Raw genomic sequence first — 24,957 nt, forward strand, 5'->3', positions numbered from 1 at the left:
AAAAAAAAAAAAAAAAAAGAAGAGAAAAAACGAGAGAAAAAGGAAAAAGAAAAACGCGAAAGCGACGCGCGGATCTTTCGACTTTTTTTTCTTTTCTTTTTTTTTTTTTTTTTTCTTTTGTCCCTGGGTAGTAATAAATCGATATACATACATACGTGGTATACGTGTGGCGTTCGTTCCCGTCGAACGGGAAGGTTTTTTTCAACGGTGGCGTAACGCCGCCGTTCCAGAAACGATGGGACGAATACTCGGGGGGGAGGAAAACAAAGAAAAAAAAAAAGAAAAAACAAGAAAGAAAGAAAGAAAGAAAGAAAGAATGAAAGAAAGGAATACACGCTTTACATCGCCTCGTGTTTTTTTCTCATTGATATGTGTCTCCATCTCGACCCCAAAGTCGACCGCCTCTCGCTCGGTTGATCGAAATCGGTCCGTCGCGCGCCACCACGATCGAGGCTTCTTCTCGAACGATCCGTTCGTTTCCTCGTCGAACTCGCGACGTTTCGATGAACTCGCGCGCGCACTTCTCTTCTTCTTCCTCCTCCTCCTCTTCCTCTTCCTCTTCCTCTTCTTCGTCGAGTTCTCGTAAACGTACATTCTATATTCTCGAAAACCGCGCTCCCCCTTCCTTTCACGGGGACGTTCACGCGCCTCGATATTCGTCCTTTCGACGAATCGTTAGACGTTTAGACGGCCGTTTCCTCCCACGAGGATCGCACGAAATCACACGACGAAGAGTGTCTCTCCCCCTCCCCCGCGAGCACGGATGATCGCGTGGATTCCGATCGATTTGGCCGTATCCTCGACGGAGGGAGGGCGCGTGCGAGGGCTCCGCGCACACTTTCCACCCCTCGCTGCGCTCCCATCCACCGATCGATCTCGATCTCACTCGTTTTGGCTGCTCGCTGGAACGCGCTCTGCCCCTCTTCTTCCTTCCTCCGCCCTCCTCTTCTAGGTTGCGCTCGTGAACAGAACCGAGTTCTTGTAATAACCCGTCCGTGATTCTGAAACAGAAGCGGCGGTCAAGAGTTCGGGAGCTGTGTCTCCAGCGGCGAGTGTTGAACGAAGTGCACGAATGGAGGAAGGGAGGGGAGGGGAGGGGGGAGGGGGAATTTCGCGTCGATCTCACGTCGATCGGTCCCGTTTCGAAATTTGATTTCGCGGATGAAGCGATCGCGAATAAGGGGGGAAGGGCCGAGCGAATGATTCGATGATCGTTCGGGTGGAAGAGGCGCCGCTCACTAATTATCCTTCCCTCTTGAGACGTGGACGAACATTTGAGGGGGAGGGAGGGGGAGGGAAGGAGAGAAAGAGAGAGAGAGAGAGAGACTGAGACCTATCCACGGGATTCGTGGATACGAGACCGGTCGACTCATCGGGGGCCCTTAGGGCGCCTTTGTGATCCGAGCCGCCACTCGACTTTTTATCCAACTGTCGCTTATGATTGAAAATCACCAGCGAGCTCCTTAATAGTCCACCGATCTCGATTTAACTCCGTTTCTTATTACCACCCTCTCCCTCTCTCTCTCTCTCTCATACGAAGAGAATAATTCTTTCTCGCTCTCGACGCGAGAGAGAGGAATTTCTATTCTCTCGAAAACCGCGTTCCTCTCGCTCGATGGTCTATCGTCTATCGCTTATAGATGGAAATTTCTCGAAATCGTTGGCTAATTTCGGCAACCTAAGGAGGGACGATTATATTCGACCGATGAAGAGCGGAGACTCCGAGGAAGCCAATTAAGGGGACCTACTCGTTAAGCGGCTGGAGCAAGCCGCGGTGGATCTCGGTGGTTTCGCGGGGAGAAAAACGATTATTTACGAAGCGGCGTTTGGAGGGGTGGAGGGGGAGGAGATGCGGCGCAAGAAAAAGGGAGAAGGAGAAAGAGCGTCGAAATGGCGCGCCACACCGGTTACGCCGTTTTTTGCCCCTCCCCTCCCCCTTTCTCCTCTCCCAACTTCGTACAAGTTTGCGCGCGAGGCAAGAGGCGAAGCCAAGTTTCGAATCCGCCGGCGTGTGCCGTTGTTGTAAGAAACACACCCTCCTCGATTCCCAATCTCCCCCCCTCCCCTCTCTCTCTCTCTCTCTCTGTCCCCTCGAGAGACTTTCTAATTAAAGATCCGGAAGTTTGGTCGGTCGTTGGTCGCAAGAGGCGACGACGAATCGAGCGTATTGGAGTGTTCCGCGGGTGGAAGGGTGTTTGCTCGGAATCGGTCCGCGTAATTTTTACACCTCGACTCGATCCACGTCAAGTATTTGTTGGCCGAGATGGAGGGACGACGGGGCGGCGACGAGGTCGAGTCGGCGAACCCACCTTGAAGAGGAGACTTGACTTGGTCCCTCTCGGCCGCCTGGTGCTGCCGCGATTTTCTCTCCAGCTCGAGTTCTTGCACCAGCGATTCTGCGACAGGGAAAAAAAACAAAGAGAAAATTCGTTGGTTATCTTGTCGTGCGCGGAACGAAGAGTCGTGGGAACACGTGTTCCTCGTTTTCCTCTCGGAAGGAAGGGACTCGGAACGTGGAGCGACGAGCGTGGATCGCGACGCCGATCTTGGCGTCGAAATTTCGTCGAGGCGCGAACGCGAACGATGAAACGGAGCGGTAATTAGTGGGAAAGCAGCGAGCAGCGGGAGCCGGGAGCGAAGGGGGAAGGAGATGATGGGACGGGACGAAGGCAGGCGTGAAAGGGCCGCGGGTTTGCTCACTGAATTCCGCAAGGATTAGGGGTGAAAACTGGAAAATGTCCCTTTAATGATATCGCGCCGAATTAACCGCGGGCCGGGATCCTCGTTTCGGTCTACTTCGTTAAGCCCGCCGCGATTGTGGCCGAGCCTTCCTCCCTCCGGGATCCGAGGAAAGGAGAAGAAGAGGAAGAAGAAGAAGATGAAGAAAAAGAGGAGGAGGGACGCGTCCCTTTCTCGCGGAAAATTGAAAAACCCGAGCTCGTCGATCGGATTCGGAGGAGGATCCTCTCGCTTTGACGCGGCTCGAGCGAAAGATCGTCGTTGCTCGATCGAAAGGATTAGGGAGGGAGAGTACGCGAGTGTAATCGGGAAGCGTGAAATGGCGGCTCCTTGGGCAAACGAGCAATGGTAAAATCCAATTGCAAGGCCATTAAATCCGAGTTAACCGAGTCGTAGGAGATGGAGAATTCGTAGCGCGAGTCGCGGGGGCCGAGGAGACTTTGGGGCCGAGATTCCATTATGCTTCGCGCAACAATAGCTGAGGGCTGTTTCGTGGGTGTGAATTCGTGCGTTCGTCAGGGCCGTTATATTCCTACGGAGCGAGCGGGGTGGGGGGAGGGGTGTGTTTGCGTTTCACTGAGCCAAATTACCTCTGGCGCCCTTATCCGCGCGCGGGGTGTTTCTCGTCCCTTTGATATCCAAATGACAATTTAACTGCTCGAGATACGGCCTCGTCGGCCCCCTCCTTCCCGCGATTGCCAGCGGTTGTTGTAGAGGCGTGTGCCGCCTCTCGTTCAACCGAAGATTTCTATCCCCGGCACGGGGGAGGAGGTGGAGGGAGGGAGGGAGGGATAACTTCGTTGTTCGAGTCCAAGTTTCTCTTCGCCTCGAGGAGCCGAAGGAGAGAAGAGGAGGGGGGAGGGAGGAGTGGAAGTGGATTTCGATCGTGATTCGATCGGATCGAGGCAAACGTACGTCCCTTGGATATCAACCGACTAATAGTTTTGCTACTGTATTACACACCCTGACAAATCGCGGGAACAATGAAAACAATTTCAGCCCCTCTTTCTCGCCTCTAAACGATTCGCATTGTGCCCTCGTCCCGGCACCCGATTTTTTCGGCTGTCGAGCAGCGCGAAACGGAGGGGGAAGGGGGATCCCTCCCTTGCCCGGCCGAGATCGGTGAAAGAAGAGTAGCCTCTCTTGGATACTGTGGTGTGTATGTATCCGGTATGACTGTGCGTTTATCCGCACGTAATTAACTCGGCGCACAATGCATCGCGAGAGAAGGCCAACTCGTCTTCTCCCGGGAGAGGAGACGAAGAAAAGAAACGAGAGGGAAGGCGGTTGGCGGCGTCGACCCGGTGTCTCGGGGAAAAAAAGAAAAGAAGCGTCGTATATATATATATATATATATATATATATGCCTCTCCTCTTCTCGAAAAATCTCGATATCGTGCCGGTCGACGTGGCAACGTCATTGGAAACGTGCAACGCGGCAGCAGCTTCGTTCGTTCGATCGATCGGTTTTTTTTCTATCCCGAAGAGGAACGCTCGAAATTCCACTTGCACGCGCGTCCTTCGTCCTCCGTTCCGACTCGTCCCAACTCCATCCATCCCTCCCTGCTCTCCCTTCGCATTCCATCCCAGCCAATCGTATTTTTTAACGTCGAGAATGACACAACGTGACACCTCGCCTCGCGCGCAAGAAAGAGAGAGAGAGAGAGAGAGAGAGGCTTGGCTTAATCGCCTCGGTGCGAGGGGGTCGGTCGTCGTCGGTAGGACGAGCGAACGTGTATCCGAAGAGTGGCGAGTTAATACACCGGCGTGTAATAAGTAATTTCCGAGGAGGAAGAAGAGGAGGGGGAGGGGGAGGAGGAGGAGAAGGGCATCGTGACCTCGCGCGGTGAAAAACAAACGTCGTAGCCGGTTCGACGATCTTCCCTCGCTCGCGGAGGGACCCATCCGCGTGAGAGGGATCGTGTCCCGGCCGCGGTAATTGCGCCGATGCCTCTCCATTCCTCCTCTTCCTCCTCCATTCCTCCGAGGATCGGAGTCGAGGGTTGTTGGCAGCAGTCGAAGGAGAAGAGAGAAAAGAGCAGCGGCGGTGGTAGGAGCGGGAAAAGTGGAAGGAGGAGGAGGAGGAGGAGGAAGGACGGAGAAGCGACGTTAGGCAGGAACTGGAAAGACGATGGCGCGCGGGGTGGAGGAGCGGCCACGGGGTTGATTTCGTGTAGCGCCGCGTTTTTAATGCTCTGATCTTTATGTAAAACGGAACACGGGGGAGAAGGAGGGAGGGAGGGAGGGAGGAATGCAAGGATGCGGGGGCAGAAGAGGGAAGGAGGAAGGGGGGGGGAGGCAGGAGATAGAGGCGCTCGAGCGCCAAGCCAACCGTGAAATTGTATGAATCGAGGAGGTGCATGGAGAAACGCGGAGACACAAAAAGCGGCGATATGAGAGAGCGAGGGAAAGAAAAAAGCTGGGAGAGGATAAAGGAGTGGATAAAGAGGAAACTACTCCGTTCGCCTCGATTTCCAATTGAAACGCCACTTCGTTCGAGCTTTTTGAATCTCGCCTCCTCTCCCCCCCTTTTCGTCCCGACGAATTCACTCTCGTTTCTCGCTCGGCTAGGCGACAGAAAAAAGAAATTTAATCCAAGCTCAGCGAGAGCCGCGTAAGAGGTCTCGTAATCGTAATCGCGGAAGAGGAAGAGAGGAGGAGGCGGAGAGAAGATATTCTTCTCGAGACAGGAACCTAACGCTAACGCAAACTACCGGAGAGATAGAGATAGAGATAAAGAGAGAAAGAGAGAGAGTATATACATACGTGGAAGCGGCGCTTCGTTCCTCCCCTTCCTCCGATTCACCCTCCCGATTTCTCTAGTCTCCTGGCTTGTTCGCCGGAAAACCGCGTCGTGTCTTGTGGATATATTCGCGGCGAGGGACGCTTTCAAACCACCACCCCCTCCTCCCTCCCTCCGCTACCACATTTTCAGGCTTCCCGTGTCGACGCGTCAGCTTCCTTTCGCCTCTATATATTGCTCGCGTACACGCGTCACGGTTTATCACTCTCGCGGGGTTATTGTCTTTCGTCTAATGGTAGACGCATGCGAGCCCTCTCGTGTACAGGTGCGATCGAATATATATATATATATATATATAGAGGAGAATATTTCATCAGGAGGGAATCAGGCCGCGTGTCGCGCAATATTTCTCCTCGAACGCGTCTCGCGCCTACCTCCTCGACTATCTACCTCCCCTCCGTGTTTGACAAGGAGGAACGAGATCCTCCGTGGAGATAACGCGGACGAATTTGTAATCTACAACCGGTCGACGTATGTACATTTTATTGCTCCCCGTTTCGCTTCGTTCCGGTTTTACGGTCGAGAGTTTCTACGGCCATTAATAGATTCTGCCCCGGCAGAAACTCGTGCACGCACATGCCTCTAACCGAGCCGTTTAATCGCTCGCTCTTTCGATTCCCACTCGCGTGAAAGAATGGTCGGTCGAGATCGCGGGGGTGGATAATCTCTCTCGTTTTGCGGGGTGGATGCGGAATTGGGAGGGAGGGAGGGGCGGGAAGATGGAAACAATAAGGGTGGAAATAAACGAGACGAGAGAAAAGGTAGAGAGGAACGAGAAGGAAACGCGCAACGATAGGATAGATGGTTGCTGCGTAAAATTATTGCGTACAAGTTTGAATATTAAAGCGTGGCGGAGTGCGTAGCACTCGTTCGTTCGGATGCTGGATATGGATGGACGCGAAGGAATCGTCGTTTGCGCTTGTGCATGTAACGCGTACGTACTCAGGGGGGAGGAGGAGGAGGAGGAGGAAGAGGAGACAGAGCGTGAGAGAGAAAGGGAGAAGTACGGAACGTCGGATGGAGGGTTTAAGGGAAACGAAGGAAGAAAGGAGAGGGAGGACAGGTAACGCCACCGAGAGGCACGGTGGCCGCCGGGGAAATTACGGCTCCTTCCTTACTTGCCAGAGATGTGCATAAACTCTGCATTACGTTCAGTGGCGCTCATGGCGCTCGTGGCTTGGTTCGGATGCCTGCCGGGACGGATAAAATCGTTCCTCGTCTTATTAAACGCTGCCGCGATTCTCTCTTCGCTCTCTATTCCGTCGTTTATCCAACGGATCTCGCCGATCGAACGAACCGACGAGTCGTTTACCCCCGATCATCCGTTATCCATTTCACTGAAACTGATTACGATCCGCGTTCCTTTTCAGGTATGCATAACAATTTTCGGCCGAGGTTTTCCACGGCTTCCACGGGGAGGATGAGAAGCGCTGTTCGTATAGAATGCATGACTCGAAGACGCGACGGCCCCGAAGTCCCTTCAGAGGCGTAGTAAGTACCCACCTCAGACGACGGCGTTACGCCGACCTATGCTCCTCTCCTTGTTATTCGCCCCCCTCCGCCCCATCTAAATCTCCGTTGTTTATTGCAAATGGATTCCGCATCATGATGCCCGGGTGGTTACGGGACCCTATTCAAATACCTCGTGTTTCCTCGTCGGAACCGACTCTGCCCCCTCCCCCTCCCTCTCGTCCCTGACTCCGTCCACCCTCACCACGCGCGTACAGGGTTGTTATTGCCCCCGGCGTGATTGTTCCCTTTCTCTCTCTCTCTCTCTTTCTCTCTCTCTGCCGAGATCTTTCGAATAATTTACTTTGCGCGATATACAGACGCGACGCGGGGCCTCTTTGCCCTCGGCCTCCCTTTCCCCTCCCTCTCGTTCCTTTCCACCCGCCGCGATATCCAACGCGATGATTCTTTCCCCTCTCTTCTTTCTTTCTTTCTTTCTTTCTTTCTTTCTTTCTTTTTTTCCTTTTCGTTTGGGTAATCGAGGATCGAAGTCAGCCGGGCGGAAGATCAGAAAAATTGAGTGGATCCTAATACGGGAACGCGATTATCCGAATTAGCGGCTTGCCACCGGGTCCTCGCCCTCTTTTCATCGCGGTCGCGCCGCTCCCTTCCCCTCTTCCTCGATGAAAGAAGGGAGGGGGATCGCCCCGAGGCTCGCCGCTTTTTCTTAAATTTCGCTCGATACCCATTGTTGCGAGCCCGCCCCCGGCTTATTTTTCTCTCTCCGCGCTTCTTCTCGCGACGGGAGAGGGGTGGAACGACGCGGTACGTTATCTTAGCACGTGCGTTCCCCGTAACCGATCCCCTCCCCCGATCCTCGACCGAGAACCCGTCGTAGAATCGAGAATAGAGAAGAGGAAGATTGGCGTGTCCAACTGACCTTGGTAGTTCTGCCAGAAGGCGGATGCTTGGCTGCCGATCAGGTCCAACCCGTATCCCCATGCCGGTTTCTCGGGGGTGGAGGGTTGTTGGGAGGGGCGCGGCACCTGGGCCTCCCTGTATTGTTGGGCCTGTTGCTGCTGTTGAAGGGGTTGCTGGGACGACTGTTGCTGCGAGGGCTGCTGCTGCGACTGCGAGTGTACCGGACTGGCTTCCGGTGGCTCCGAACTCGTGCGCGCCTCCACCGTCACGTTTTCTACCAAACCAGATAGCGGGTGAAGGGAGAAGAGAACAGAAACAGAAATCAGAAAAGAGAAAAAAGAAAAGAGAAGAAGAAAAACGATATCGAACGCACCGATTTCTCGATCGTGGCAAAGAGGTTTAGGGGGTAGATAGGAGGAGGTGTAGGGGTAGGTTGGAGCGTTTCAGAAGGGAGAGCAGCGAAGGGCGACCCCTCGGAGGAATCGCTTCGAACCGTTCGTTCGAATTCGCGTGCTCCGTTTCATTCGAAATTAGTATCGCTACTTCCCTGCGTCTGACAGGGTTAATCAGCAGCGACGGGGAAGTAGCGGCACTGTTGCGACGCGAATAGGATTCCTGGCTCGCCGCGCGTTCTCTGTATCGGAATAAGATATTTCACTTAAAGGGTTTCAACCTCGCGCTCGAGTTTTGTTAGTGACAGGAGGCGGAGGTGGGGTGGGAGGGGGGATGCAGCTCCGCGCTGCCTCCTCCTCCTCCGACCCTCCCCGCCCTCGTAGAATCGCGGCTCGTGGTTCACTGCTCGAGGTAAGGAATCGAGAAGGAGCGTGGAGAAGATTCCGAGGCCCAGCGGCGTTCGAAACGAAAACGGGAGGAGGGGGCGTAAAGATCTTTCCCCCTTCCGCCTCTTCGATAAGGGGATAAGTAAGGAATCGTATTCCGCCGGGTGTCAGCCTGTTTGCTCTCTGGCTCCCCGGCTCGTATTAATTAAATTATTCCCGAGATCACCCGCTAGCCCCCTCCCTCCAAGGCCTCCGAAGAATCGACTCGAAAATCCTGGAGAGAGAGATAGAAAGAGAAAGAGAGAAAGAGAAAGAGAGAGAGAGAACGCGGATTTCTTTCTCTCCTCCTCTCTTTCTCTGTTTCTCTTCTCGAGGATATCTCGATATCTCGATAATCGCGGAGCAAGCACGTGCGCGAAGTCGCCTCCTTTCCCGCTCCATTTTCACTCGGAACCGATACTTACCGGTAATCGCTCTGACTTGCTCGGAGGAAGCCCCCGTTGCCTTCAACGCCTCCTCGAGCTGCGTGCGCCTCTTGATCTCCAGGTCCAGTTGCTCCTGCAGGCGTTTCCTCGCCCTTCGTTCTTTCTTTAGCCGTTTTTGGTACATCACTGGAATCAGAAATCGGGGTGGAAAGTGGGGTTAGCGCTGTTTCGAGGATTCGAAGAGGGAGGGAGGGATGTCGCGTGCGCGTCTCCCCTCGGACGGACACCCGTCGAAACGACTTAACGACGGGGACCGAAGATGGTCGAGCGTTCCCCCAGGTGGTGGAACCCCTGCGCGGTCAAAGTCGAACGAAATTATCTTGGCGTATCATTGTACCGCGGGGGGTTTCACGGGCGGCCGTGCAGGGGGCCTCGGACCTCGAACACGCGCCTAAGCGGGGGTCTGATGGTCCGTTTCGCTACTGTGCGCGGCTGTCCACCACGATCCGGCTGTCCACCGAGATCGACGTCGATCGATCTACTTATCGATCGATCCATCTACGAATCGGTCGCCCGGTTAAACCGGTTCCCCCCTCTCTCTCTCTCTCTCTCTCTCTCTCTTCGTTTGCACCATTTGCGAACTGCAACGATTTTTTATCTCGCGACTGCCCCGCAGCCGTCAGCCCGGCCGCGTTGCGTTGATTACTTTATCTGAACGGGTACAACGAGGAGGTAACCGTGGACCGGTTGGTGTACCGCTTCGTATTACGTTTAACAACCGTGCCTCGAATTATTCCTCCTCGATCGTTTTCCTCTCTTCTATCTCTTCGCGATCGTCCTCTTCGCGTCGTACTTGTAACGCGTATGACAAACACTGTCCATCGAATCCTCGTTATCGAATACATCTCTCGGACGAGTGTCGAGGATCGGCCGATTCGCTCCAATTCGAAGAAATTGGTTCGCGACGAGACGCATTGGACATGGTCGGACGCAGGTTTTCGCAGACGGCCGATCGCCGGGGCAGATCTCGGGTCGGCGCGTTTGAACCCGCCTCTCCCCCCCCCCTCTCTACCCGCTTTAATTATTTTCCATTATTGCGAACCGCCGCGTCCGGCCATTGTGCCTTGGCCAGGATCACCCCCTCTCCCGCAACGCCACTCTCGTGCCCGATCTCTCGCCGATCGAGCCTCGTTGCGGGCATTGTTGTCGACGCCTCGATCGGGCCGCGATTCGCCTCGTTTCGATTTGCTGCCATCCTTCCCTACGATGGATGGATTCGATTTCGCGGAACACGGCGGAAAACGATAATCGTTCCCTTTCCTCCACTGTGTTTAAGGGGGAAGTCGGTAGTTAACGTCCAATTAGTCTCGTCACCGGGTTAACGAGTGCATCGCCGTTTCTTCACCGATCCACTCCACGGAGGAGGAAACGTTACGAAATGTCGAGGCCCGTGGAATCTCGATGCAAAGGGCTGCACATAAGATGATGTGCTTCGAAACGACGGGGACGGGAAAGAAAGAAAGAAAGAAATGAAAGATTTCGAAGGAGATGTTTTTCACGCGATCGACAGGTGGACAGCGGTTGAGCGTCACTGATACCGTGATTGATTCCCGGCAGACAAGGCGCAGACAACCCCTTTGCCCCCCTCTACGGTCCAGCTATACCTGTCTTCCCTTTGTCTTTCACCGTTCGCTTTCTCGCTCTCGCCGACTTTCGTCGAGAATACCTTCTCTACCTCCTCTCTTTTTCCCTTTCTCGATACATACGTACATACATACGTGTGTATATATATATATATATATATATATACACATAGATACGTACATAAGTAAGTCTCTTTCGAACGTTCGACGCTCTCTCGCCGAGTCCTCGGATGCCGGTCTTCTCTGCCGGTTTGTCGAATAGGTGTGCAACGACGGGAGGGTAAGGAGAAAGCGCGAGGGTGCGGAGAGAAGGAGGAGGAGGAGGAGGAGGAGAAGGAGGCGGAGGAGGAGGGACGCGAAGCAAAGTGCGGCGGTGGCGGGTGGGAAGAAGGGGGACAGACTTCTCTCTCCGGTGGTAGGAGCGGCTTGTGGGGTACGAGGGAGAAGCGGGGGGCGCAGCATTATGATGCAAAGATGGCGCGGCTGCGGCACCCTAGAATTAGCTCGAGCACTCGCCATTGGCCGCTCGGCAAACCACTCCTTCGGTAACAACCGACTGCATACGTTGCATACTAAGGATACACGCGAGCCTGTCGAAGAATCGCCCCGATCCGGGGCTGCTTCGCCACCGATTTCCACCTACGATCCCGAAACTTCTTCCAATTCCCTCCCTCTCGACGAACCCGCGCCTCGCTTTTCTCCACTTCCGTTTCGAATCTGAATCGACAGCTGTCTCTTTCCTCTCGACTATATAGCCAACAACGCGAAGGAAAAGGGAATCGATCCGATGGACAATAACGATCTCCCCTCGATTTTATCCAACCTGTTTTCACAAATGGAATCACGGGAAGAGCAAGCCTTGTCTTCGTTTTACAGAGGTTACGAAATCAGAGGCTACGAAACGGTTCCGCTCGATCGATCGGATATCGTTCGAGAAGATACCCGAGAGAATTGTCGATCGCTTCGATCGCGGGTGAAGGAGATTCCAGGTCGAAGGGTATCGCGAATAGGAATGGAGAGAAATACCTCCGTTGGTCGAGTGACGCGTTCGAAGGGAACAGAAGAGAGATTTCTCTCTCTCTCTCTCTCTCTCTGGACACGTCAAAACACATCAGCTACCGCTGTGCGCTGGATCAGAAATCGGTGTCCGCGCGGAGACTACCCACGTCGAAGACTCGACGCCTACGACGTTCGAGATAGCGTACCGGATCCCGAACGATATCGATCCGGCTTCGAATTCTCGAGATCTGGTCGGGTTGTCGCTTCGGGCCTGTTTCGAAGTCGTCGCCTATCTGGCGGAATTAGCGGCCGGTCGCGTAAACAATCAGGGGAAACGCGACGGGGCAAATCCAATAGGGAAACCCGCAGAAACTAATATAGAGGCCGGTCGTCTTACCGAGGCTCGCGTTTAATACGCGTCCCTCCTTTCGAAGCGAGAGAGAACAGTCCCTCCGGGAATAGCAATGTGATTTACATTTTGAGGTTATATTGACCATTCCCGCCACCTGGAGCACTCGCTCCTTCCTTCCTTCCTAGCCTAGTCGATGACCGTCGGGATCGTGGTCGGGAAAAATTAATAATAACACCGCGTCTCAAATTAATAACGCTTTGCTCGCTCGCCAAATAGAGATTCGCAGATTCGACACGCGTTCTAATCGACACTTGTCCGTCTCGAGATCGAATCGAGAGAGAGAGAGAGAGGATGAGAGCTCGTTAACGATCCTCGAACGGCCCCAACAACGGTCGCGATCTAGTGTTTTAGAAAGGGGTACGAAGAAAGGAGGGTGGGGGAGATTAGGGACGCGCGCGCGCACTTAATGCGTAATTACGATTCATGAAGGCGGATGAACCGTACGGCGTCTGGACAAGCGGCGTAATCTTGAGGCCGAATACGTCCTCGAGGGGCCGAGGAACAGCCGTTAGCCGGCGTTCAAAGGGGTTCTTACGCACCTACTCGAGACGCGGGAGCACCACGGCCTCCTCCTCCTCCTCCTCCTCCTCCGACGGACAGCATCTGTGCTCCACGATATCCATACAAAAGCCGTCTGGTGAATAACATTAAGCCACGCCGCGTACGATTATAGTCCGACGAACGTCGATACCAGTTAGACCGTGTATCCTGTGCGAATGCTAATTTCGGACGGGCTCCTCGAATGCTCGGCCGAGCCCGTCCGAAACAGGCCCCCGATCGACGAAACCGCGAACCGATGTCTTCTTCCGCTTCCCTCCTTCTCCTCCCTTCCTCCCCGCGCGAGGGCAGCAAGGGAGGGAAGGAGGGAGGGAGGTTTTTTCTCGTCGCCTTCCGACGATCGATCGATCCCTCGCGGACAGATTCCACCTTCTCTCTCTCGTCCCGCCACCCCCTTTTACGCACCCGAAGGGGTCGCCCCTCGTTCAAATATCAATTTTGCGGCGACAACTTTTCGCCACCCTCCTTTTCTTCCACTCCGTGACCCATATGGAAATGGAGATCGGTCATCGGAATCCAGTTTGCCAGTTTGGGAAACGTCCCCGACAGGGGGAGAGAGAGGGTGGGTCAACCGCGTTTCCCTTCCTTCTCCTCCGTGAACGGGGAGGGTAGGAACGTCGTAAAGTCGAAAGCTTTTCGCTTTTACGTATTATTCTTTTATCCGATATCGGGATAGCCTGTATCCGGAGGCGAGATATACCGAAGGGGGAGAGGGGAGGAAATCCTCTTTGCGCGGTTGATACCTTTTTTTCTTTTTTTTTTTCCAATGAAAAATTTCGTCTTCTCGTCCGAAGAAAGAAAATAAGAAAAAGAGGAGAAAGAAGAAGAAGAAGCGTCTGCTTCGTCTCGCCGCTCTCGTCTGTTTCCATAGGACAAACTAATTTATCCTATTAACATCCGCTGTGTACGTAAGCTGTGTTTCTCGCGCGAGATCTCTCCTTCCTCTTCCGTTCGTCGGCCGGGCGTTTTAGATTCGCGTTGAATGAGAGAAGTTGGACGGGCGGGTAACGCGAGAAACGAAACGCAGGCGGCGAAGAAGCGGAAGGAGGGGAGGGAGGAGAGCGATCGAAGAAGCGGGCCACCTCACCGCCCAGGTGCGGTCTCGTCCAGTTTTGAAGAAAGCGTGTTGTGCGAACAAGCGGCGGTTGAATTACGCGCTGCCGTTAACCAATACGAAAATGTTTACTCCTCGAGGAGGGGGAGAGCGTGGGTCATTCGAAACCGGCCGATCTGGTTACTAACTCGGTCCAGCGACGCGCGGAAACGTAATAGCGGAGGAAGGAACGTTTTGCTCTTGAACGAAACGTTTTGTTCCTCGACGAGTCGAAGGAAGGAGGTGGACGAAAGGGGGCAGGGGGGAAAGAAATGGAACGAGTTGCGAGTCCGTTGCGTGCTCGTCCCTGACGAATCGATCGAGGCGAAAACGAGAAGGGGGAAAAAAAAGAGAGGAGGAGGAGGAGGAGGAGGATTCGATCGAGTCGGAGAAAAGGGAGGATCGTCTATTCCCGGATAATTGTTTTAAAGGTAGCAATCGGTTGCCGGATTACGAGCGGCATACATTAATTTAGCCCGATTTATATAATATTATCGGGTAAGTATGATCGTCGATCGAGCGGGATGATAGGGCCGCGCCGTGATAACGCATTTCGTCGGTTAACGGGTGCCGATCGATGCCCGTTACGATCAAGGACTGGTCAATTACTCGGCCGTTCGAGTAAGCAACAAACGAAGAAAGAAAGAAAGAAAGAAAGGAAGGAAGGAAGGAAGGAAGAGGAAGGAACGAAAAAAGAAAAGAAAAAGGAAGGAATACGAGCTGACGAAAGTTTCTTCTCCGAATGGAATGGGACGCGAGGGGATCCGTATCTGGCGGTCGTTTCTTTATCGGCAGCGTGCAGCGCCAGTTTTCGGAGGGGGGTCTTGGTTCTATACGACGCGTGTTTTATTGCCCGAAAACCGACAGATATCAGGATTATGTGTTCCCATCCACGTCGACGCTCGTCTCCACCATCGAGAGCGATACGGAACCGGTAGGGAGGGAGGAAGGAGGAGGAGGAGGAGGAGGAGAATCGTAGAGACATTCTCTTCTGCTCGAACGGACCTCGACCCGTGCCGGAATTCGCGGCTCGTTTTTTCGCGATGGGGGTGCCTCGCACTTCGAAACGGGGCGAAATGGATTCGTCGATCGGAAAATAAGTGGAGACAAAGAAAAAAGAAAAAAAATCGAAGGAATCGCGTTAAATATAATGTTGCGCCTTTGGCAAAGGCGGTGGTGGCGATGCAAAGTTCGAAAAAAACATTAGCTAGATGGTTATCGTGGTAATCGGCGGTCCGGGCCGATAAAATAAAACCGGGGAGACTTTCTAATGCCGGGTTATTTTTTTAAATGGCCCGCTCTCGATCTCGAGAGGGCCGGGGTCTCTTCTCTTCTGTGCTTCACCTGTGCCTTCGTGCCCCCTCTCGGCCGAGGTGAAACTATCCCGACCTTTTTCGCGCGTAGACGCCCGATTCGAACCGGGTAATTTCGATTCGCAGTCGCGTAAGAGCCACCCTTCTTCGACCCCCTCCTCTCGTTGCCCGATATTATATTCCCCCCCTCGCCTCCCCCTTCCATAGAATCTCTTTTTTTTATATATCTCGAAGCGAAGGAACGAGCATGTAGTGGTGGTACCATCTGTGCGCAGATGTAAGAATTACAGTGTAAGAATTTCGTCAAATATTCATGATACGGCGAAGAGAAGGCGAAGATGTTTTCTCCGTTAAAAGCGGGGCATTGTTCCATTTTTCTTTTTTCTTTTTCTTTTTTTTTTTCCTGTTCCTGTGGCGCCCCCGTACTCGAAGGGAGGAGGACCCCCCGCTGTTTTCTCGCCTCCCCTGTGTGTATCGATACGCACACGAGCATCCAAACAGGAGGGGGAAAGGGGAGGGGGGCACGGCGCGTGACGTTTCATTTTTCCGCCGAAAGAAAGAGGAAAAAAAAAAGAAAAACATCAGAAAACACAGGCAATCGGAGGGTGCGGGAGATCCCGCAGCGCTCCACGGCCAGCGGAACTGTTTTAGTTTATCGCGTTTAATATCATCCCCAGGCGGCGCGAGGAAATCGGCGGGAGCATCCCCTGGGAAACATACGCCTGCTTAATGGTGATTTTTCGTCCTACGTCTCACGACCGTTTTCACCTCGTGACCACGACGAGAGAGAGAGAGAGAGGGGGAGAGAGGGAGGAGCACGCCGATTCTTTCGCCGATACGACGTCGATCGAGACGAAGATTACGATTACGAATGATCGTCCCCTTCCCGTTTTTTCTTTTTTTTTTTTTTTAGGTTTTTTAAGATGGATAGACGGAACGAAGGAGGGGAGAGAGAGAGAGAGAGAAGCTTTTCCAAGTTGACGGCGGCGGAGGAGGAATGAGAAACAACTTCCTCCTTCCCTCCTCCCCTAACGGTGTACGAATTAAATTCTTAAAGTTCCCTCCCTCCCGTGCATGTCGCATTCCGCGAGTCCCCGAGACATCTAGAATCGAGTTTTACCTCTAGGCTGCTTCCGTGTACGACGTCGCGCTCTCTTCTCGGGGGAACCGATATTAATTCCCATAAATTTCCTTTTCAAACGTGCGCGGATCCACCGCCCCCTCGCCGCTCCTTCGTCCCCCCCCCCTTTTCAAAAGCAAAGGACTCTGTTTGCCTTTTAATCCGAGTATGCAAAGAACGTTATTCTTCTTCCTTTCCGTCGACAAAACGGAGCAAGAAGGAGGAAAGGGAGGGGGCGGCGCGGTCGGGGCAACAAGCGCTTACGAGATCTTGCAATATTTAACGACCCGATGAAAGCTGGCGAAATCCGAAAGGAACGCATCGTTTTGCCTCGCGTCTTCGAGATTAGGGGGAGGGAGAAAAGAAAGAAAGGAGAAAAGAAGTTCGTTTGTCCTATCGAACGAAGAAATGGCTTCTTTCCTCGCAAACCGATGCCTCAAAGCTTTCTAAAAGCGAACAAGTGTTTACCAGTGCCAGAATACAGTCAATATTTTCGCGAATGCAATGAAATGGAATCGAGATAGTATCTCTTCTCTTTCGAAATTGCATCGCAGCACGACGGTATAATACCACGGATTTCCAAGAAACGATTCCGTTTTAAACTGCCGCGTTTAAATTTAATTGTAATCGCGATCCATTTCGTAAAAATTCACGGAGACGCGTATGTAACAGCAGCGTGGATGGATCGTGATCCTTCTACGAGATCGAACGTGCTTGCGAAACCACGGGGGGAGGGAGGGGGAGGTTGGTGAGAGATCTGAAGCGACGATAGGAAGGAGGCGCACGCGGAAAACGAGATCCATCCGGGTCGTTCTTTGAGGCGGCATCCCCGTAAAGGGAATGTTTGCGGCGGAATGGAAAAAAGGAGAGAAGCGGGGAACGGATTGAGAGGTTTGAGAGAAAAGAGAGGGCAAGGAACTGCAGAAGTACCGGAAGGGTGGACGGATCGTTTCAATCGTAGACCGCAGTGACCGCGCTCTTTCTTTTTCTCTCTCCCTCCCTCCCTCCCTCTGTCGCTTTTCTTTTCCTTTCGTTTCTGCTCCGTTCGAGTGACTCTTCTCTCTCTCTCCCTCTCTCTCTTTTCGTCTCTATTCGCGCCGCGAAACCCAACTCTCCACCGGCCGTGTTTATACAATGTAATGGCTTGTGCCAGCATTGTGCTAACGGCCGGTCACCACTCATCGTGCGCACCGCCGCTTCGCGATTCCCTTTCGGCATTCGTTTGGCACTTTATCACGCCCCCAGATTGCCGCATTAAACATCCAGCAAAGGGAATTTCAACCCTTTCCGCGTGCACCGTCGCCGTCGCCGTGGCCGTCGTCTCGTCCATGCTCTCGGCTCGTGCGTCCATTTCCACGAGGATTACTTCCCCGTGCCCGATTCTTTCCGTCGCGTTTCTTCCCCCTTCCCCTCCGCAGAAAATCAAAACTCGATACCTTCTCCTGTTCCACGAGGCCTTGGAGAGAGACGGCCTCCCTCCTCCTTTCTCGCGTCTTTGTCGATCGATGACGCGTTTAGTAATTCAAGAGGGCGAAAGGGAGAAAAGGGACGGGCGGGGAGAGACTCTATGGAATTATGGCAGGTGGAAGACGGCCGACCTCCCTGGCCGGCGATCGTCGTCTCCAATCTACCAGCAGATATACGGTGTCGCGTTACACGCGTGGCTAACGCTATCGACCGAGGGAAGGGAGGAGGTCGGCCGCGTCTGCTCGCGCCGGAACCGTCCTCGCGTTCCATCCATCCGTCCATCCATCCTTCCCGTATAGGATTGCCGCAACAGCCGGCCGGCGCATTGTTCCGCGAGGGAAAGCGGAAAAAAGCCCGTTCGAGCGAAGCGATCGGTCACGTAATCGGGCGAAGCACCGCGACGACGCATCGAGAGCCGGATATGGCTAGGATTCGAGCGATTATGCGCGGGCCCGAGATAATCGTGAACGGTATGGGAAGGATCGGGCGGGTATCGAAGGATATCGAGAACAGGGGCTTCTTATGGCGGAGCACCTCGGGGGCTTCGTTTCGCAACGAATTCTCTGAAATTTTTTCCAGAAACTTGACCGCCCGCAACTCCTCCTCCCCGTCCCCCGCGAAACATCCTCTTTTCATCCATCTTCGATTCTCGTTCCTTCGATTCCCTCCGCTCCTCCTCCCTTCGGCAATTTCGAAATCGCTCGAGACGGGAAGAACCGGAGATGCGGTAATTGCGTCAAAGCCAGTCGACGAATTTCAATCACGGCCTCTCTCTCTCTCTCTCTCTCTCTCTCTCTCGTCGTCGGAAAATCATCCAGGCATTATATATTTGCTCTCGAGTGTAACCGGTTCGGTGAGTTCACCCTCGCGAAGTCGCCGCTTTCTCTCCTCTCTCTCTCTCTCTCTCTCTCTCTTGGAGGAGAGAGAATTGGCGCGAGCTGTCGCCCCCGCCGCGGTTATTAATATTTGCCGACAATTACCGAGCCGGCGACCCCTTTAATTCCGCTTCTCCGCGATCAAGACACGTTCCAAAGATCGATTTCGAAACCTTCCGTTCCTTCCCTCGCTCCTCTCTTTTCCTCGTGATTTCGAGATTTCGATTTGAAACTATACGGACGACGACGAGGTGTTTTCTCGTGAAGAGAGGAACCTAGCTTCCACGTATCGCGTGTCAATCGGGGCGAGACACGCACGAAGGGGTGGAGAAAGCTCGGGGCGGTTCCCCGAAAACCGATCGCTTTATTCCACGGGTATATACGTCTCCATTAGAGCTCGCCAACCCTTCGAGGAGAGCGGCAGCTGCTCTTCTAAATCCTCGTTAGAGCGATCGTCATCGTGTTCCACGAATTCCGACCGTGTCTTTCCATCTCTCGTATCCTCCGACTCTTGGCCGGTAAAGCGACGACCGAGGCATCCGGTTCCTCCTCCTCTTCCTCCGCTTCTTCTTCCTCTTGTTCGCCGTTTCTCGCCGGATGCCAACCCCCAGGTTCTGGAAACTGGTAGCCTCTACTATTTCGGGAGGAAAATTGGAAAACCCATCAACGCCCTTGAGAGCGAGAGAGAGAGAGTCTCGTTCCACCTAGCTGGACCGTCCAGAGAATCCCTCTTGGTTCACAAAGCTGTGAGAATCCCGGGCGGCGCAAGAGACTCGGAAGAGGGTTTCTCAGACGAGGAAGGGAGAGAGAGAGAGAGAGCTCCGCTCACTAAGTACGTTTCGCATCTAAGACGCTCGCCGAGTTTAATTACAGGGCTTTGCGGCGTCGGGGACACAGACGGTCAGCTCGTCTCACCTCCTCCTGATTCCCTCTTAGGGAAATCTCTCCGTAAGAAGCACGTTTCCCTTTCCAAATATTCCAAATATTTTTAAGAAGGGTGAGCGAGAACGAGAGAGAGGATAGATGGAACGAAGGCGGGAGGAGAGAAACGAGGATTCTCCTGGACGGATCGCGGTTGGAAGCGGCGTAAAAGCGTTGCGCGGAATGACGCTTTACAAAGGGTCTATCAAGCGTGGAGCAATGTTGATGGGCAACGGCGGGAGAGCCGAGGTGCAATTTCGCAAGCGAGCGTCGCCGGCGTTACGATTTTTACGACGCTCCCTTTACAACCGACAAAATGTAATTTTCTGCGATATGTGTGTATACGGGGACGTCGAAGCCACGGGACGGAAAGGAGACGAAGGCGGCGAAGGAAGGCGATAGTCGCGGAAATAGCCGGTCGAAAGGTGGTCCGTGGCCGACCTCCTCGGTCGAGAGAGCGCGCGAGCATCCCTCCTCCTCCCCCTTCCTCGGCGAGCCAAGGAATCGAAGGTTATTATAACGAAGGTAGGATCGTATCGTTCGATTTACCGTGGCTATAAAATTTGAGGAATTTTCAAATACGTTTTCAAATACGACGTTTATAACGGGGAGGGGGAGGGGTGGGGCACGGCTTGTAATTTTCGAGCGGCGGTAGTAGGAGCGGTGGCAGTCGCGGGCGCCGCGCGACGATCGAATTATTGCGGAGGACTCCGCGACTCCCGGTGTCGATCGTAAATTTTCGCCGGACGATAAAGAACAGCGTCGGATGGGAATTCTTTGGTCTCGGGAGAAAGGGACCGCCGCGAGGGGAGGGAAGGAAAAAGAAAGAAGGGAAGAAAGCGAAACGGCCTCTCTCTCTCTCTCTCTCTCGTCTCGAGACTGCGAGACTCCGTTGTCTCCGTTGATCGCGCCGCCGGTGGCTTTCTGCCCGCCGAAAAACCATCTCCGCTCGAATTGATTTTCGGAATTTATCGTGGCGAGCTTCCGTTCGCCGCGCAATCGGCGCGTAAACAAGCCGAGTTTACGACGGGGTCGCACCCGAGAGCACCTTCGACCGGTTAATTGGAAGGCCGGCCTAATCGCGCCGCGGGCCACCGCCAACGAAAGAGGTGGGCACCCTTTGTTCTTTGTTCCGGGCCAACGCCTTCGTTCTCTTTCTCTTTCCACGCCTCCGCTCTTATTTCCATCCTTTCGCGTCAACCTTTCCTCTTTTCTACTCTTTGTAGTTCAACTTCCGGTAGAGAAGAGTCGTCCGCTCCCTCTGTCGCTCGCTCGTTCGTTCGTTCGCGGACCATTGCCCTCTTCCAACGCCTTCCTCCCTCCCTGCCCCTCATCATGAACGAGGCACGAGCGTAGGTTGCGCGCGTATTTCCGCGTACGATGGAAAGCGGGAGCGGAACGGGGGAAATAGAAGGCGGCGGGTATTTCGGCGAGGGAACGAACGAACGAACGAACGAGCGAGCGAGCGAGCGATCAGCGAGCCATGTGGCGCGCACGATTTCACCGGGAACGCAATGCGGCAGTCGCAGTTGGGCCGAGATAATTAGGTTTGAGTGCACTCTGGCCGCCGCAGTCGGTAACTCAGTTATCAGTGGACACCCCGCGTACAATGGCTATCACAACGGCATCAAACATAACGCATCAATTAACGTGAACAATAACCGAGCCCCGGCAGGGGTGACGGGAAGGGTAGATGGCGCGAGCGAGCGAGCGCCCAACGTTCAGGGGGCAACTCCTTCTTCCCTCCGCTCTTCCACCCGTCCCGAAGGAGTTGGAGGAGTTTTGCCTCGTCGGGATTAACTACCTCCCCCCTTTCATTCTTTTCTCCCCCTTTCCGAATCGAAAGGATCGTACCGATATCGGGGAACGGTAACGAATTCGGCGAAAAAGCAATATCCGCAAGAGCCCGCCGGGGTCTTGAATGTGCGCGTGAATCCGGCGGCGTGTGCGTGGCGATGCGCCTCCATCCGGTACGTACATGCATATCCATAAGTGCGTGCTATCGCGAGAGGGGGGAACAAAGAGGGAACGGGGAGAATATGGAGGGAGCGAGAGAGAGAGAGAGAGAGAGAGATGGAGAGAGCGTTCGTATGCACGGTGCACGATCAGGGCCCTCTGGCGTATTCAAAGCGCGCAGCGTCGCTCCATCTCGAGGAATGCGGCAATCGATTATCACGGTCCTGCATATCGATACTACCGTCGGACACACAGGGCCGCGCGGCGCAGAGCCGCGCGCGTCGAGCCAGAGACAGCGGCAAAGAGGAGAGTGGGCGAGGGGGGAGGCGGCGCGCACACGCTAGACAGGGTGCAAGGGTGTCCTCCGCTTAGCGCCGCTCCACGCCACCCACCCCGGCCGCACACACGCACACGCGGCCCGACTAATGACATCGGCTCCTCTATAATACTCGTGCCTCGAATATCATCGGCCCGATATTGCCACCGCGAGAGATTAATGTTTCGTCCTGGCCCATCCCCGTCCTCTCTGCTCAACGCTCTCCTTCGTTCTTTCACGCCCTCGCGCTGTTATTATATCCCTTTCGCTCGTCCTTCTCGTTACGCGTATTCGCCACGCGTCCTCGTTAACGAGATCGTTCGCGATCGTTTCCGTTACGATCGTCACCAACTCAATCGATCGAGGTTAATCGACGTTCCTCTCTCTCTCTCGTACTTCCATTATTTTTTCTCTCCCTCGTGGAAAGGAAAGAAATCGAAGCATCTGTCCTCGAACCGATAAACCGCGCAACCTAGACTTCCCTTGCCAACTTGAGAGAGAGAGAGAGAGAGAGAGATAGAGAGACGATTCGAGTTTCGAGACGGTAGTTCGTCCACGACGAACGGCTAGAACGATAATGGCGGCTATTAACGAGCTGTAGCGGGCGCGAAGACACCTGAGCCCAAAATATCACCGCGATTAATGCAATTACAGCTTACAAGTCCCTTCGGCTCTAAGACCTCCGGTATTACTAATTCAACGAGCGCGTGGATGTGTTTCCGGCGAGGCTTCCCCCTCTCTCTCTCTCTCTCTCTCTCTCTCTCTCGCCCCGTTTCCCCGCGCCTTCGCCAACTCGAAGCTCTCGTCGAACGCGAGAGCCTCGAGATCCCGAGGTCGAACCACATCCACTCGTCGTCGTCGTCGAGTAGGTAACGCTCGTATCCACCGGCCGGAAGCTGGTCGTCGTTCCAACGAGGGTGGATCCGTGGGTGGGTAGGTTGGTTGCGGATTATACCGTTTCCCGAGCCCTTGCCACCGTTGGTACCGGCGTTTGGCGGTTGCGGTTAACGTAATTACGCGGCCAAGGACCTTCACGGCCCCCTTCGAAACCGCCAACGTCTTAAACCCTTTTCAACCCTCCTTCGAGAAAACGGTTCGTCGATTCGTCTGCTAATCGGCGGATCGACACCGCAACGCGTATCCCATCCCTCGGATCTTGGATCGAATTCCGGCTCGGGATATTATCCCCCCTTTCGGCGATTCACTCGCGATCCATCCCCGTTTGTTCACCGATCGTATATTTCCCTTTAAACGAACGATATTAACGGTGAGAAACGGTTGGCGAGATGACTCGATGACTCGTTAAAAGTTGCGAAAGAGCTCTATGGTGCAATTACTAATACGGGGGGGTTGGTACGTGATCGTCATCGTCATCGATGCCCGGACGAGCGGGTAGGCCATCACGCTTTATTAGCGCGACGATCGGGACAATCGGTCCAATGATTACAGCCGAAACATAATCGTTAACGCGTACGACCCATTAATGACTATGGACCATTCTCGATGCCAAATTGGTGGCGGCGAATGGGCTCGAGAGAGTGGCGATCGCGAGCACTCCATATAATACATGGCCGCGTGCACACAAGCGGTATGCGTGTAACCGCGTAAACGCCGGACGCGTCGCGCGGTCGATGATGAACGTATTTGCGCCTCCCGTTTAATCCCCGTTACGACGAATCAAAACGTAAACGCCAACGTCCCCCTCTCCCTCGCGTTTCAACCCCACGGCTCTTCCATCCCTCCCCCCCTCCCCCTCGCCCCACTCCGCCGCCGATCTTTCCGCCGCCACAGTTACGCGCGGGAACTTTTGCAATCCACGATCCACGAGGAGGAAACGCGTGTCTTGCCGGGAGCTACGAGCTTTCTCCCTCCCTCTCCCTCTCCCTCTCTCTCTCTCTCTCTCTCTCTCTCTCTCTCTCTCTCTCTCTCTCTCTCTCTCTCCGTCCCGCGAAATCGGTTCGTTCCTCCATAATTTATGAGATTCTCCGTCTGTCCGTGAGGCCTTCTCCTCTCGCGACGTTATAATTAGAAATATGCTTACGGCCGTAATTCCGTACGGCGGAGCGGAACGGTATCGTTCGGGGTGGGGTCTTCTCTCTCTCTCTCTCTCTCCTCCTCGTGCCCCGAAAAGGAGGGTGAGCGCGTTTACTGCCAATAAGGGACGCATGCATAATAGAAAGCCGTAGATGGTAGTCGGCCGACCGACAGAAGGACTTACACGGGAATGCTACTTTACGAGGAAACTCGTATTACTCGAGGGTAGCTGTATCATTCGCCGCGAGAAATAGTCGAATCACGCCTGCCAACCTTCGCCTCCTTTCGATCCCTTAATCTTAATCTCTGGGAGAAGAATTCGAAGGGAATGAGATTTTCCACGCGAACGAGGAGGAGGTTGGAGGGCAATCGGTGGTTGCTCGGTGTGTTGAGGGTGTAGGGTGACACCGGCCCACGTAATAACGGGTTACCGATTACGCGTGGACGTTCGTTGTTCATTTACGCGTTTCGCGGCCTGCTTTAATTTCCCCATAATTCCAGGTTTCGTTATCCAGCCGCGGCAGGCAGGTGAATATCGTTTCGAAACTCGCGCTTTTACGAGATCGAGAATCATTCTTGTTCCGCGGAAAATGGATTGGAGATCGGTCGGTGGTGGAAAGGCGAGGAGGAGGAGCGGCGCTTTTCTCCCCCGTGGCCGGATTCGGTGGCGCCAAGAATCGATCGAGCGCGCGACGGTGGTTTATCGCAAAGGACCGGTGGCTCGCGAGGAGGAACAAAGCTGCGCGCGTTCCACGACGGCCTTCTCGCGAACACTATGCCCCGGTACGCGCAGAATTTTCGCAACCGTCTCACCTCGCCACGCGCGCACCAGATACGAATCGAGGTTGCGCTCGCGCGGATACAAGAGGAGGAGGACGAGGCGGAGAAAGAGGAGGAAGCCGGCCACGTATGCGCGCACACACACACGCGCGCGTCGGGCGTTCAAGTAATTCGCGCAATTTCATCTAAATTCCGCAGCAACGAAATTTCTCGCGTCGTCGTCTCTCTCTTTCTCTATCCCTCTTCGTGCCCGGCTTCACGGTGTACACAACACTCGGTGTACACGCGCGCTCTCCTCGAGCTTCCAGCTTCCCTAATGGTATTTCTTACGCTCTTTATTTATCACGGGGCCAA

General features: G+C 54.1%; 1 protein-coding gene across 4 annotated transcripts in view; it reads right to left on the reverse strand.

The window, feature by feature from the left end:
* Window positions 1–58: 58 nt before the first annotated feature.
* The window catches only part of LOC122720066 (dachshund homolog 2), a 136,573-nt gene continuing 111,674 nt past the window's right edge, over window positions 59–24,957 (reverse strand). For 3 of the 4 annotated variants that reach the window (XM_043946509.1, XM_043946510.1, XM_043946508.1), the window contains 4 exons: window positions 9,156–9,302; window positions 7,932–8,186; window positions 2,310–2,396; window positions 59–1,001 (listed from right to left, as the gene is read on the reverse strand). In XM_043946509.1, coding sequence (XP_043802444.1) covers window positions 949–1,001; window positions 2,310–2,396; window positions 7,932–8,186; window positions 9,156–9,302 — 542 coding nt within the window. In that variant the 3' untranslated portion in view covers window positions 59–948. The remainder of the gene's footprint in view (window positions 1,002–2,309; window positions 2,397–7,931; window positions 8,187–9,155; window positions 9,303–24,957) is intronic. The other variant, XM_043946511.1, reaches the window with a different exon arrangement.

Source organism: Apis laboriosa, unplaced genomic scaffold (genome assembly GCF_014066325.1).
Source record: "Apis laboriosa isolate Shangri-la unplaced genomic scaffold, ASM1406632v1 scaffold9_cov152, whole genome shotgun sequence".
NCBI lineage: Eukaryota > Metazoa > Arthropoda > Insecta > Hymenoptera > Apidae > Apis > Apis laboriosa.